General features: G+C 40.8%; 1 protein-coding gene across 1 annotated transcript in view; it reads right to left on the bottom strand.

Moving 5' to 3' along the window:
* Dchs2 (dachsous cadherin-related 2) overlaps positions 1–14,611 on the bottom strand; it is a 221,061-nt gene that overhangs the window by 90,333 nt on the left and 116,117 nt on the right. The window contains exon 3 of the mRNA XM_051199069.1: positions 10,462–10,693. Within this exon, the coding sequence (XP_051055026.1) occupies positions 10,462–10,693 (232 nt within the window). The remainder of the gene's footprint in view (positions 1–10,461; positions 10,694–14,611) is intronic.

Raw genomic sequence — 14,611 nt, 5'->3', positions numbered from 1 at the left:
CCATCCAAACAGGTCAGATTCACTCCAAATAAATATTCAACCTTTCCTTGGTCCCAGGACTCCCTTCCCTCAACTCGGGAACCCCTCCCTCATCTTACAAGTCTCCCCTCAAGTACCAAAAACACTCCGAGTCTCGTGTTTGTGTTTCATAGGCACTAATTATAGCAAAAGAACAAAACATTAAAGCCTACCAAAAGGAACCTTAGTTGGGAACTTCTCTTTCTGCAATGGTTCTCAGATTCCCTTCCTAAAAGCAACTGGTTTGTAAAATGTGAATATAATAAGTCTCTGAAATAATAAGTCAACAATAAAAAAGGCTAAAAGTTAAGCCAGGTCAGGAGACATTAAGGAACACACTGAATTGAGCCTTGACTAAAATAATTTGCCAAATCCTAGTAACCTTGAGTGAGCTTTCCCTTTAATGACCTGGTGGATTTCAGTAGGCAGAAAACCAGACCACAGTCTTCTGTAGAACAGGCCAAGGATTGAAAGCCTGTCCAAAATCTTTCTGATAAAATTATTCCACCAATTTTCAGTTGAAAGATAAACTAGAAATAAATTCCTTCATCTCCAGTGGACTGCAAAAGAATTGTATGATGGGAAACTCAGTGTTAGAAATGGTAAACATTTCTTTTGAGAATTCCTGAATATGCAACAGTTCTTGAATTAATCTGAAGTCTGGATTAATAATACAGATAATGTAGAAAAATTGAAGACAAGAAAAATATAAGTGGTACAGACATGGTACTGTGGATGACCTCAGTGATGCAGCATAGTCCAGACATACAGTGTTCTTGAGGTTCCACGGTGTGTGTGTCTGTGTGTGTGTGTGTAAGAGAGGGAGGAAGAAAGGTGTGTGGGTGTGCAGGAGAGAGGGAGAGAGAGAGAGAGAGAGAGAGAGAGAGAGAGAGAGAGAGAGAGGAAGAGAAAGGGAGGGAGAGAAGATGACCTCAGTGATGTAGCATAGGCCATACATATGGAATGCTTATGGTTTGGGGATGTATGAGAGATAGAGAGAGAGAGAGAGAGAGACAGAGACAGAGACAGAGACAGAGATGGAACTGAATGAAGACTGATATTGAGCAAAAGCAAGACACAAGAAGTTTCTAGAGGAACCCACATTTATTGTTAGGGCTCAAAGAATTCTCTCAGATAAAGATCCAAACTCATGGTTTAAAAAAGAAAAAGAACAAAGAAATATGTTAGTATGGATGAATCTGGGAAACAGCGATTGATTTCAACAGGAAATGGCCTAAAGAAACACACAAATGCTCCAGGTAAGACAAAAATTTCATAATTAATTCAGCCATGCATTCCTGGTAAAAAAAAAAAAAAGGGGGGGGGATGCTAGGGAGATGAGCCACTCAGTGACGTTCAGAGTCTCCACACCCACATGAAAAAGTATATACCTGCACTCCCAGTGATGAGAGAGACAGGCGCAAGAGCTTAGCCAGTCTCCAAAAATCAGCAAGTTCCAGTTCAGTGAGAGACTCTGGCTCAAAAAGTACAGTGAGAAGTTACAGAAGCTGCCTGATGGAAACCTCCAACCTCCACATGCATCCACACCTCCACATGCATACACTTGTACACACATGTTCACAAACACACACAAAAGAAACAATACTTCTAAAATAATCTCCAATTAGTTACTTCTGCTCTGTATTACTGCTATCTTCTTATGGGAAATCTTTATTATACCTGGATTATTATAACAGCTAGGTTTTCAACTCCCATAATCCACCAAGCACTCTACTGCCAGTGTCAACTGCACATACCAGTTTTATCACATTACATAACTGATCCAAACCCTCACCTCATACCTTAATTCTAGCAATAATCAGGCTTATGCCACCCTATTGCTCACTACCTTCTTCCATAAGCTACCCACTCAGTGGAGCATCCAGCCTTCCCTGGCCCACACTGTTCTTGTCAGATAGTCAACTCCCACTGTCATTAATAGGGTAGAACATAAGGAGGCAAAACATAACTCATGAGATGTAATCATAAATTAACTTTTCCCCTCCTATTAAAATTTAATTGGGGGAGTTGGCTGCTCTTCCTCTGTCCCAAAGTGAAAATTCTGCAAGCTCCAATGACTTCAATAGTCACTATCAACTAGTTATTAATAAAAAAAATGCTTCTGCTACTCAAGGTCATTGTCTTAACTTAATAAAGCAAAAAGGGCATCAGTATTCTGGCCTTACCAAGAAGTTTTGGTAGGAAGCATGCTCCCTGCCAAGTCACTAACAGAAGTTTCTGAACCATCGGTGATTGAAGCAAGGGGAGAGGAGGAAGGGCAGTGAGGAAGCTCTTTCCTGACAGACACTGTCATAATGACCTAGCAGAAAGACTTCTTAGACTGTGCAGTTATCTAAAACGTGTTTTCTTCTCCAGGGACTGTGCTAGTCTACTTCTCATTATTATAACAAATACCCAAGAGAATCAACCTAAAAACAGTTTGTTTTGGATCATAGTTTTGGCTCAATACAGGTTACAATGTGAGGTAGCTCAACTCGTGGTTACATCTCCTAAGTTGTGTTTTGTCTCCTTGTGAACTTCCTGTGTTGACAACAGCAGAAGATGATCCTATCTGACAAGGAGAGTGTGAAAAACAGAGTGTTGGAAAGTTCCATATACTTAGTGAGCCCTTGGCCCTAATGTTTGGGGACCTGCGGGCAGCCAGCCCACTATAATGACAGCACATAGCAGAGGAAACAAAGAGAAAGAACAGGGGATGCAGTTCCAAGATCCCCTTCACGGTCACCCACCAAGATCCCCTCATCTCCTCTTAATTGTTGTCTCCTAGACGTTCTAACCCCTCCCAGTAGCACTCAGGTGGTGGACCAATGGGCATGGGAAGGACTTTCAAGATAGCATCTTCATTTGTAATGTTTGTCACTGCTTCTCTTCTTCTGAAGGACTGAAGGCATGCCCAGTGATACTAAAAATAACACCAGGTTTCTCTCTAAGAATCAGATGAATCCAGGGGAAGCACAAAGCTCTGTTTATTCCTACAAGCTCCTGGAATGTGCTTTGTCTCCACTTCAGAAATTATTCCTCTATTCTGCTGCCAGTCATGTTTTTCCTTCAGACTTCTCAGATGACTGCCAGACACGAGTCTTCTGTGAATCTTACTATTAATTCAGGGAACATGTACTACATTCCCCAAACAGTCAATAAGGTTTTCCATAATATGCCACACCTGTCCTGGAAATGCTACAACTCATGTTCCATCTGACCCATAACACCTTGCATGGTTATTCTAGATTTTGCAGGATACTCACGTTGTGGTTGTGTTTAGCACATGGATATCTCCCAAGTTATTCTTTCTTTTGGAAAACACATACGGCCCCCTTAATGAGGCAGAGTGACTGGAAATGCAGCTGAGGGGCAGGACACATGCAAAGTCCTGGGTTCAACTCCAATATCAGCCACCCAAAAAGAAATGAGAGAGTAAATGCAAAACAATAATTCTTTGGCTCACAGAAAGTTTTTTGTTGTTGGTTTTTAATGTGCCAACCAAAAGAGAAGTCAACTGAGGACAATAAGAAGAGAACCATCAAATATGCACACCTGGGTCTTGAACATTTTGTAGACTGAACATCCATTCTACATTGAAAGAGGAGAAAATCAATGAAGCTGTGACTCTGAATACCAAACACTTCAAATATGTGCTTTCTTTAAAAACATGAATCCAAAAAGACCTAGAAATGGAGGAATGTCAGGATGTTTGAATTTAACCTTCATTTTGTTCAGATGTAACTGGAGCATAGCTGACAAAGAGAAAGTGTAATTTGAGTCCAGCATATCTGCGTGTTTGTGTGTGTGAGAGAGAGAGAGGCAGAGACAGAGAAACAGAGAGGGGGTAGAGAGGAAGAGAGGGAGAGAAAGATAATGTCAATTGGCATGTTTGTTTGTGGGTGTGCATGGAGCTCAGTGATGGGTATCTTCCACAGTTGCTTCTCCATCTATCTTGAGATAGAGTGTTCTGTTGAACCTGGAGCTCATCTGTCTAAACTGGCTGGCCACAGTCTCAAGAATTCTCCTGTCTCCACCTCCCCAGTGCAGATCACCATTCCCAGTTTTTGAATGGGTGCTGAAGATGCAATTTGAGTCCTCATACTTGGCAGCAAGCACTTTGCCATTGAACTGTCTCCATCCCCTGAGGTCAACATTCTTAAATAAGATTAACACCACTAAAAGTTGAAAGACCAGAAACATCTATGTCTAATATATGTGCCACACATAAAATAAAGTTGTGTGTACTTTGCAAACTAAGTAATAAAGTCATAAATTAATAGCTCTCTTGGCATATACATTTATCAGCTTGAAATCTGTAACACTGTACCTTAACACTTTAAAGCACAATGATTGTTTGCTCCCATTTTTTTAAATGACCCTTACATTTCATCATTTTGACTGGTACAAGGACCAAATTCACCCCTGTAAACAGATATTGATAAATTTACACTGGTTATCATGTCTTAATAAGTATTTGGATTTACATACTGTACTGATGTGTTTTCTTTCCTAACTTGGCACAACCTAGAATCATCTCCAAAGAGAGCCTTAGTGAGGAATTATCTAGATCATTTGGCCCAAGAGCATGTCTCTACAGCACTGTTGATTTTGCTTAGTTGATGTGGGAAGAGAGAGACCCTTGTTGTCATCACTTTCCCCTTTATGGGGGATCTTGAACAGTACAAGGCAAAATTAGCTGAGAACAAACAAGCAAACAAGCAAGGATGTGTACATTTTGCACTTTGCTCTTGACTGTGGATATGGATATCTACTTGAGTTCTGACTACTTGATAATGTTCTATGATTTGGAACTGTAAGTTAAATAAACTCTTTCTCGCTAAAGGTGCCTGAACCGGGACCCATACAAGTCCTTAGCTTCATTGTCATTTGCCTATATTCTTCATTATGTAACGTTTTTATTTTTAAAAATCCCATTTATTAGGTTGAAATGGGCTTTGGATTTACAGAATAGTGGAAAATATAAAGTAAATATCATCTTTCAACTGAATCTGCCATATAATTTCAAAAGCATGCAATCACTAGCTAAGCGATATTAACTTTCAGTATTTTAGAAAAGATGAAATATTGTTTAGCACACTGAAAATCCTTATTACAAAATAACCTGTGGGTCACTACTATACTGGCTTGTATAAGAAGTTCCATTGCAAAATCATTTTTACCCATATTTACTTGAATAAGACTATTTGTCTTACCTTATTTTCTTTCAACACAGGAATGGAAGTTCAGTAAGAAAACCCAAGTGTCTGGTTTATTACTGTGCCTGTGAGTAAGTCAGATTCTAACTGAATTTCTTATTTGCACATGGACATGAAAATATGCTCATTTACTAAACTTGCTAAAAAATCTCAAGAAGGCAGTGTATGAAAAAGATGTCTAAAATACAATGTGAGATATGATCTTAACCACATTTTCCATATTGTGGTGGTTTGAAAGGAAATGGTCCCCAAAGGGAGTGGCACTATCAGGAGGTGTGGCCTTGTTGGAGGAAGTGTTTCACCTTGTGGGTGGACATTAAGATCTCCTATGCTCAAGCTATGCCCACTGTCATAGTTCAGTTCCTGTGTAGAGGTCTCCATTCCTTCTCCAGCATCATGTCTGCCTTCATGCCACCATGTTTTCTGCCATGATGAGAATAGAATAAACCTCTGAAACTGTAAGCTACTCAAATTAAATATTTTCCTTTACAAGAGTCGCTGTGGTCATGGTGTCTCTTTACAGCAGTTGAAACCCTAAGTAAGACACATGCATTGCCTGTTTCCACCTTTGGCTACAGCAGCAGATTCCTTCTAGTTTATTTCCTTCCTTTGTTCAGTGAGGCAGTGGATTTGTGAAGATCTTTCCATTTTTGTGAGTCTATGCTCTCATTCTGAAAACACTCATGAGAACATGCTCTAGCATGCTTTTGTTTCCTTTAAAAGTCACATTTACTCATTAGGTACTCATGATTAATTTCAGATTCTGTCTTGCATGTACAAGGAAAGTCATTTATTTGGCATGAGCAGGCTCACATCCCTTAGAAAATGAGGTATGGTATTAATTTATTAACTACACAGCAGAACATCAAATGTTAAGCACAGGAGAGTGGCAATCATGAAGAATTATGAGAATCATTGCATGGTAAGAAAACTGAGCATGGAGCTAACATTAGGAAAGACTCTTATCTGGAAACAAAGAAAAATAGCCTTGCTTCATTACTGATATTCTATATTAGAGTCCTCACAATTCATACACATGACACATTGCAATAACACTGGGACACTACTGCCCTGGGCTGGCAGCTGGCTCCCCATTTGATTATTTATTATTCTGTAATGCAAAGCTTGAATGTTTTATATAGTCTACAACCAAACTTATGCTGGATGGCATAAATCTACTTCTCTAAGCACCATTGAGAGAAATGTCTGCCTGTGTTATTCACCCATGTGAATAACTCCGCACACCTAGACCAGTGTCCTGTACATTAAACATTGTGAATGTGTTACACAGATACACAGATTATCTTACTTCTATTTTCTGCCTTACATAGATGAGCTCTGTGTGTGTGGGGGGGGTCAGAGGTCTACATCAGGTGTTGTTTTCATCAGTTGCTCTCCATCTTCTTCTTCTTATTTCTTTTTGAGACAGTGTCTCTCACTGACCTGGCAGCAAGCAAGCTCCCAGTGGCCTCTTTGCACATGTAGCCCCAGATAAGGTTATAGACACAGAATTTGCAATTAAATTGCCTTCAGTTAAAAATAATTAAGTAAATAAGACAAAAGCAAAGATAAGTAATAGATATTTATGCTACTATGAAATGTACTTCAAAAACGGAGGCTGCTGGTTGTGTTGGCAAACGCCATGTGGGAAAATTATGATGAAGAGTCAGAGAGAGGCAGAAGGATTATCACAAACCAGAGGCTTTCAAAGATTTCACCTTGGGTCAGTAAGTTGGGTCGGTAAGTTTGATTGGTAAGGGTATTTGAAGCCAAATGTGAAAACCTGAGTTGGATCCCTAGAACCCACAGGTTGAAAAAGAGATAGTGTTTTACAACTTGTTCTCTGACATTCATGTACATCACACATACACACATACACACACTCACATATACACACACTCACACACATACACACTCACATACATATACACACACATACACTCACATACACATACACACTCTCCACACACACACACACACACACACACACACACACACACACACACACTGTAAAAACAGATTTAAACAGAATGAAAATAGCTATGTGTAAGTTATAAATAGAAAAAATACATGAGAGGGGAGCTATTAATAAATCTGCTTCTTGTATTTTCCTCTTAAAACTCAAAACAGAGTGGTCTGCTTCTCGCCCACATCAAAGCAAGCCAGTGGACTGTGAGAATAAGAGCAACAAAAGCTCCAGTTAGTATCTCTATTCTCATGCCTGAATACAGTCTCCAAAAATGTCCTTTGAATGAACAACAAACAGAAAACCAGAAACAGAACAGGAAGATAAACCCACAAGATCAGACAACCATGACACTGTCACATCCACTTCCAGTTTCCTTCAAACTATTTCTCTTCCCAGAAGAGTACAGCAAGTCTGTGCTCTGTTTTCAATGCATGGGTCTTGTGTATGGCACACACACATCAATGAGTGATCTCTTCTTTCTAGCAAAACGTGAGCCTTCAACACAAGCTTTCAAATATCATGAATGGTACAAAAGACCATTCACACAAAGGATGGATGGGACTGAAAGCAAGAAATGGGTCCTTTAGAGATGGGTGAGTATGTCAGGAAGCAGTGATCATGTACATGAACTCACTAAGTCTCAGCCTTTTTCCACTACATGACTATCTCCCCTCTGCCCACCTATGTAAGAATTCAATCCCCAAAGGGAGGATTATGGCCAATGGTACAAAGATTAGATTGAAAATTTTCCATTCTCCACCCTGGAAAAGAAATGAGGCCAGAGACAAAGAGAAGAGAGAAAAACTGAATCTTCACACAGGTTGAAGGAAGTTGAGAGTCCTAAAAGAAATGGGAGGAAAGTACAGGGTTCCTGGCCATGCTGTCACAGGGAGGATTTTAAACCAAATTTTGTTCCTTATTATTCCCATGCCAGTGCCTAGAAAGTTGCAGTAAGAATTCAAATCACTTTCAAATTATTTCAGGTGTCTGTTAATTTATTTCACAAATAGTCATTGACGAGAGAATGTCTCAAGATTCTTTATTACTACTAGCTTTGGTAGAGATGGGCTTCATGGTGAAAGAAAAGTTACTAAACCACAATGACTCCATATCAGGATAACCATATTTTAATACCACACCATCTCTTCTTTGAGAACATCTGTTTATAAAGCATGCTGTATGGCCTTTACAGAAAAAAAAAAGTATGGAGAGTCCATAAAGTCAGAAGTAGCAGTCCCACTTCTGAGTATATGTCCAGTGAAAATAAAATTAGTATGCCAAAGAGACATGTTCTTTTCATTGTGGCATTATTCATAGTAACCAGGCTATGAAAGGACCATGAGTACATGGATGAGGAAACTGCCATGAAGGTACACATGGGATAGTTAGTCTTTCAAATGGTGTTCTATTACTTATGTAAACATGGATGTCCTGGTTACATGGGGGGAAAAGCTGTAGGTAAAAAGACAAACACTCCCTGATTTCACTGTGGAAGTCAAAAGAAAGAGTCAATTTCCCAGAAGCTGAGAACAGAATGGAAGTTGCCAAAGGCTAAGGGTGAGGGAAATCGAAAAACCTAATTAAAGGGTATTTTGTTCACTCAGGGAGGATGAAATTACAGAATATCTATTATATAAGATAGTGACTATAATTAATAATAACCTTAAAGCTGGTCTTAATAGTGCTAAATACAAAAGACTAGAAGTATTTGAAATGGCAGGAATAACTGGCTTGATGTCTGCATTTCATAATGGAATTAGACATAGAAAACCTCCTGGTATTCTGGATGCATACGTAAACTTCCCAGTTTCACCAAAGGAACTTCTGGAACACAGTGGTACAGGTTGGAGACTGCCTATTTCCTGCATGGCTTTTTCCCACAGCTAGCAATGACACTGCTCCATTCTCTAAAGGTTAAAACAAAACATTACCAGCCCTCCTGGATCACTCACAATTTGTGATTAAGTGCAACCAAATTCCAAATGCTGTTTGCCTGAGAAATGTCTTCCACCCAAACACACAACAATCAGAGCTGCCAACAACAGTAACCCAAGGCTACTTCCATTACAAATTTGGTCTTTACTTAAAAGAAAAAAAGAAAATCCCTCTGATGTGTCTCTAGATAGCGACCCACATAAAGTGCTCACTGTGATTAGTAATGGCATTTGCTATGTAGAGGGTGCCAGGAAGGGAGGCTCAGGATTGACCATGGCCCACAGGGACATCTCTTCTGTGAACAGAATGCATAACAGCTCATTCTTCAAGCTCTTCCAGGGGCAGCCGGAATGATGACTGTGCTGTCTTTTTAAAAACAATTCACTAAATGCTCTTAGATCCTATCTCCTGATCATGGCTGACTTATATATTTTTGGCAAGGTTACTGCCCTATGGGCCTGAGTATGACAGGCAGTTAAGGTTCCTGGTTAAGATGAATTTTGAAAAAGAGAGATAAGCAGACTAATTTCCTACCAAAGTACGTTCCTCTGATCTTTGAAATGTTAAGGGGGCCACGTCAGTGGATTATTTTGAGCAAGGAAAGTTTTGCCTTGTAAAGACCACAGGATAAGCAACTCATGCCACAAGCCAGAGGGGGCACACCTTGCAGGCAGGAAAAGTGACTACGCAGTGGAGCTGGGTGAAAGGGCAAACTAAGCGCACTGCCTTTCCTGTGCAGACCATAACTAGCTTGTCATATCTATGCTCATCACAGATAAGACAATGTACAATGCATTCTCCCCATTTCTCAGATCAGATAAAGAAATGGGAACAAAACAAAACCTTTGATTTGGCTTGTAGCCTTATTTTGGAGCCAGAGTATCTATAATTATTTCCAATGTTACTTGAAATCTTATGTCTTATATCTAAATATTCCAAATACTATCTTGGTGACAACAAACATAGAAAATAGAAAGTAAGGTCTTAAATATTTATTTCTAGAAAACTCAGACCACTGGCTTCTTTGGAAAATGAACAGTTACTGTGTTTGGGCAATAAAAAGGATTACTGACTTTCCAACATGAATGATTGGCGCTATCTATCATGAAACAGGTTTCTAGAGCTCCTGAGAGCTCCGTGAGCAAGGGTGAGACCCATGAGACTCATGCAGGTCTTGCTAACAAAATCAAAGCACAAGCCCATTTAAACACAGTTGTGGCCTCTTGAGTCTCTCTCTCTCTCTCTCTGTCTCTCTGCTGTTAAGTAGTTATAGTTAAGAAGTTTACTAACAGAAGGTGAGGCTGTCTCTAGATCACATACCTGTAATGGAGTCAATGGTGAAGAGGGAGGATAAGTCTCCTGGGATGAGTTCATAAGCCACTGTTCCAAAAAGCCCAGAATCCCTGTCACTGGCGAGAACGTTGATGATCTCAGTGCCTGGTGGGGTCTGGGCACTGATGCTTGTTACATATGTCGATGGATTGAAGACTGGGTAATTGTCATTCACATCCTCCACTTCCACCCGGACAAAAGCTTGAGCACTGAGACCACCCTATGAGACAGACAAGAAGTGATTACAATTGGGCTTCTGGACATAGCTCTAAAACAATGTGTGTGATACTGAGATCAAATAACTAAAAATGGCCCTAAAATAGACTTTTGAAGCAATAGGACATATATAGTCACGTAGATAAATGTTGGTTGTGTTCTTGGGTTATGAATTCCTATCTATTGTTACAGTAAAACAAATCTCATTAGGGAATGATTTGAGAAAGGACAGCTACTGAAGGGATCTAGACTTGTGTCATCTGGGTTGGGGGGAATGTTTCCCAAGCAGGTGAAAAATCAAGTACAAAGACCCCAAAGCAGGAGTGGGGTAGTGCCAGAGCTGATCTTTTCAGGGACAGAAAGAAGGCACAGGCCTGGCATTAGAGGCTGCAGTTGGCTATGGAGATCACTGGGCTCACCAGGGGACAAGGTGCTTCATCATTTTACATTGTTCTGAGCATTTAGGTAGCTTGGTTTGACTTTGGTTTGAATTGCTCAGGTGCTCAGACAGACAGAAGTGGTGAGGCCAAAAACAGGGAGCAACTGGGATGCCTAGGAGTCATCAGGTTTGGAATAAACAGTGCCCTTGATGAGGGAAGGGACAGCAAAGCAGCTTATCCATCAGCAATGGGGTCTTAGTGCCAAGTTCAGGAGGATGATGAAGAGGATTGTAAATAGCCCAGAACATTTGGGGCCCTGTGAGATCTGGCTAGCCAACAGCTCCAAAAGATGTAGACCATTCCCATTGTTTGTTTGGTAGACCAAATCATTATTTGTTTTAGCATAGTATTCTTGAGTTAAAGAACACAAAGAAATCAAAGTGCTACTCCACTGAAAGGCTTCATTGCCTCCAGACTAGCTGCATAGAGCTGAAAGATACTATTCACACTACTGGAGGAGAGCAGTAGACATCAGTCTTACCCTGCTGTGAGCCCTGTGGAGTACAGTAACAACTGGCCTGAAAAGACATGCCCACTGGTGTAACGATGACATGGGTGACATGGGAGAGTAACAAACCACCTCATGACTGCATTTTAAGGGGCGCTCTACAAGTTGAAACTCATACCTGACACCATTAATGGGACCGAGAACCTGGGGCTAGATAGCCTGTCAGCCTAGAGGAGAAAGTACTACTATTGTTTGCTCAATCAGCACAGCATTAAACTGACTCCTGGTAACCTATTGTTACATCCATAGTTTAGTAACTCTCAAGCCTCATCACAGAAGCTTCTTTTGTAGTGTATGGTGACTAACAAAGGATAACCGCAATTAGTCATAGTGTAGAAGCTCAGAGACTGCAGAATGCTCAAATCTACTCTAAGTGCATCTGTATCACACTCCCTCCTCCCAAGGCTCAGAGTTGGCTGGAGAAGAGCAGGCAGAGAGATTAGTGCAAGAGCCAGTTGTGGACAACTACACAAAATGGAGATTTACAGATACACTGAGCAGTTTCACTTATGAACTCACAGAGGCTGTGACAGTGTTAAAAACAAACAAACAAACAACAACAGAAAAAAAAAGCATAAGCTCAAGCCAGTTGGAGTCCAGCATGGAAAGGGGAGGGGTGCATGAAGTCCCAGCCCTAGCTAAGGAGCTATTAGTACTCAGTAGCTGCTGGGAGAGGGAGAGGTAACCTTCCTAAAGGTTCAGACCCTGATAAGTTGACTACACTCCAGTGAAAATCTATATACCCAAGGGCATATGGACTGTTTTTAATGATGTGTGGTTTTGTTTTGTTTTTTAAGAGTACACAAAGTTATGTGGATAGAGGAAGGAGAGATGGGGCAGATCCAAGTGGTAAATATGTTCAAAACATATTATACAAAACTCTCAAAGAACTAATAAAAATGGTGGGGGGGGGAGCAGTTTATCCTGCTTCCTGCAGCCACGTGGTTTGGGAATTCTGAAATTCCCTGGTTTTAGAAAGGGTATAGAGTACACAAAGCACTGGGAAGTGCATCCCAGACTGTTTAGTTCATGCTGGCTCCATCTAAAACCAAAGGGGAGGGCACAAATAAAGCCAAAGGAAAGGATCTCCTTGGTTTTCCCTGTTCTGAAGGAAAACATCTGTTCTTGCTTCCCAACACCATTTTCCACTTCCATCTGGCACACGTTGAGACTTTCAGTTGTGACAAAAGTCCTTGGTAAGTCACAACAGTGCAGGGAGGAGATGCTTCCCTCACTGAACCCTCCCCCTAGGCTCCTTCTCTTCCTTTTTCTGCCTTTGTCTGCTATGGAGTAAGACATCAAGAAGAGTGGAAAGGGCAGCTAGCAAGGCTTGGAAAGAAAAATTGGTGATGCAGACATTCAGAACACATGTGGAGGGGACAGGCTGAGAAAGACAACATGGCTGGTGAGCTAATCATGAATCCAGCTCTCACTGGTGCCCATGTGTACCATCCTTTTGGGATTAAGGGATTGAGAAATCCATGGTTAGATGTAATGTGATTTCCCTTGTTCTGAGTTGAATGAAGTGCCAGAGTCCTACCAGCTACATTTAGACCTGAAAAAAAAACAATAGCTGGTTAGGACCATAGTGAAAACAATATGCATTCACCCACCTGTCTGCGTGCTAATACAGAAAACCAGCTAACCTGGAGGAGTCTAGGAGGTGGGGATAGGGGACTTCAGACTGACTAGAGGCATGTAGAAATGCCACCTGGCATCTGGCAGACAGCCTGCTGGGACTCCCATGTCCTGTCTTTTCTGCTGTGTTTTTCCTGTGTCTTTTCCTAGTAGTATATTTCTCCTCAAGCGTAAGCAGCTTCTTAAGGAGAAAGGAGAACTGAGAATGTAAATAATGAAAAGAGAGAAGACAACAAGAAGGAAATACCACACCACCAGCAAACCCTCTATAACAAACAACTTAATTTGGTGAGGATCCTCATAAGGAAGCACTTTTAAAAAAAAAGCAAAACAAAACAAAAAACAGTGAAATGTTAGCTGGACAGTCGAGACTTAAGTGCATTGTCACTGAACGAGGGATCTTCTGGAGGCAATGTATGAGCTTTCAGTGTCTCTTGTGCATAAACTCAGTGAGTACCTGCTGAACTCATCAGGCATGGAAATTTATTCCTATAATAACCTATTGTAGTGATATATTATGATTCATTAAAGCTTACCTGAGGATTCAGAAAGCAAAGTCAGCCACAGGCCATAGAAGCCAGGCACACACCTTTAATCCCAGCAGTCAGAAGCTAGGAGATTGTGGTACACATCTTTAATCCTAGGACTCAGGACTAAGAGATGGATAGATAATGTGTGTGAGTCCAAGGCCACCCAGATCTACACAAGAGTGAATTAGTCTAAAAGAGAATTATATCTCACACCTTTAATCCCATAGGGAAGTATATAAGACAGAAGCAAGGTCTCAGAGAGGCATTCATTCTCCAGCCACACTGAAGAGAGGCAGCAGTTTGAGACTTGATGAGGAGCTCCTGCATGGATCAATCCTTTCAGCCTGAGCTAGAGACGAAAGCTAGTGGCTGGCTCCTTTCAGATATTCAGCTTGAAACATGAACCACAATATCAGTGTCTGGGTCTTTTGTTTTTCATGTTACAATAACCAACTACAAATACTACAAATGCTTTGGGTGTGTTTTACACAGATTGCTCTCCAGGTTGTTACAACCTCGCTCATTAAGATTTCTATGGCTTTTCTTCTACTGCAATAAGAAACTATGATTCCGAGAGACCCAGAGAACAGTTCAAAGTATGGAAGACTGTAAACAGCTGGTCCAACCTGTAACAAAGCTTTGCTTATCCTCTGAGCTCTTGATGACTTCTCATAAACGTCTTAAGTTTCAAAATTGTGCTGTGGTATAAAGCCCCTCTTTCACAGAGACTCTATTGGAGACTGAAGTAGTCCCAGTGCCTATCACAGGCTCCACTGAAGGTAAGAAAAGGAAGACAGGCTGCTGTT

This window comes from Phodopus roborovskii, unplaced genomic scaffold (genome assembly GCF_943737965.1).
Source record: "Phodopus roborovskii unplaced genomic scaffold, PHOROB, whole genome shotgun sequence".
Lineage (NCBI taxonomy): Eukaryota > Metazoa > Chordata > Mammalia > Rodentia > Cricetidae > Phodopus > Phodopus roborovskii.
The sequence above is the reverse complement of the archived record's forward strand: the minus strand, read 5'-3'. Positions and strand labels throughout refer to the sequence as shown.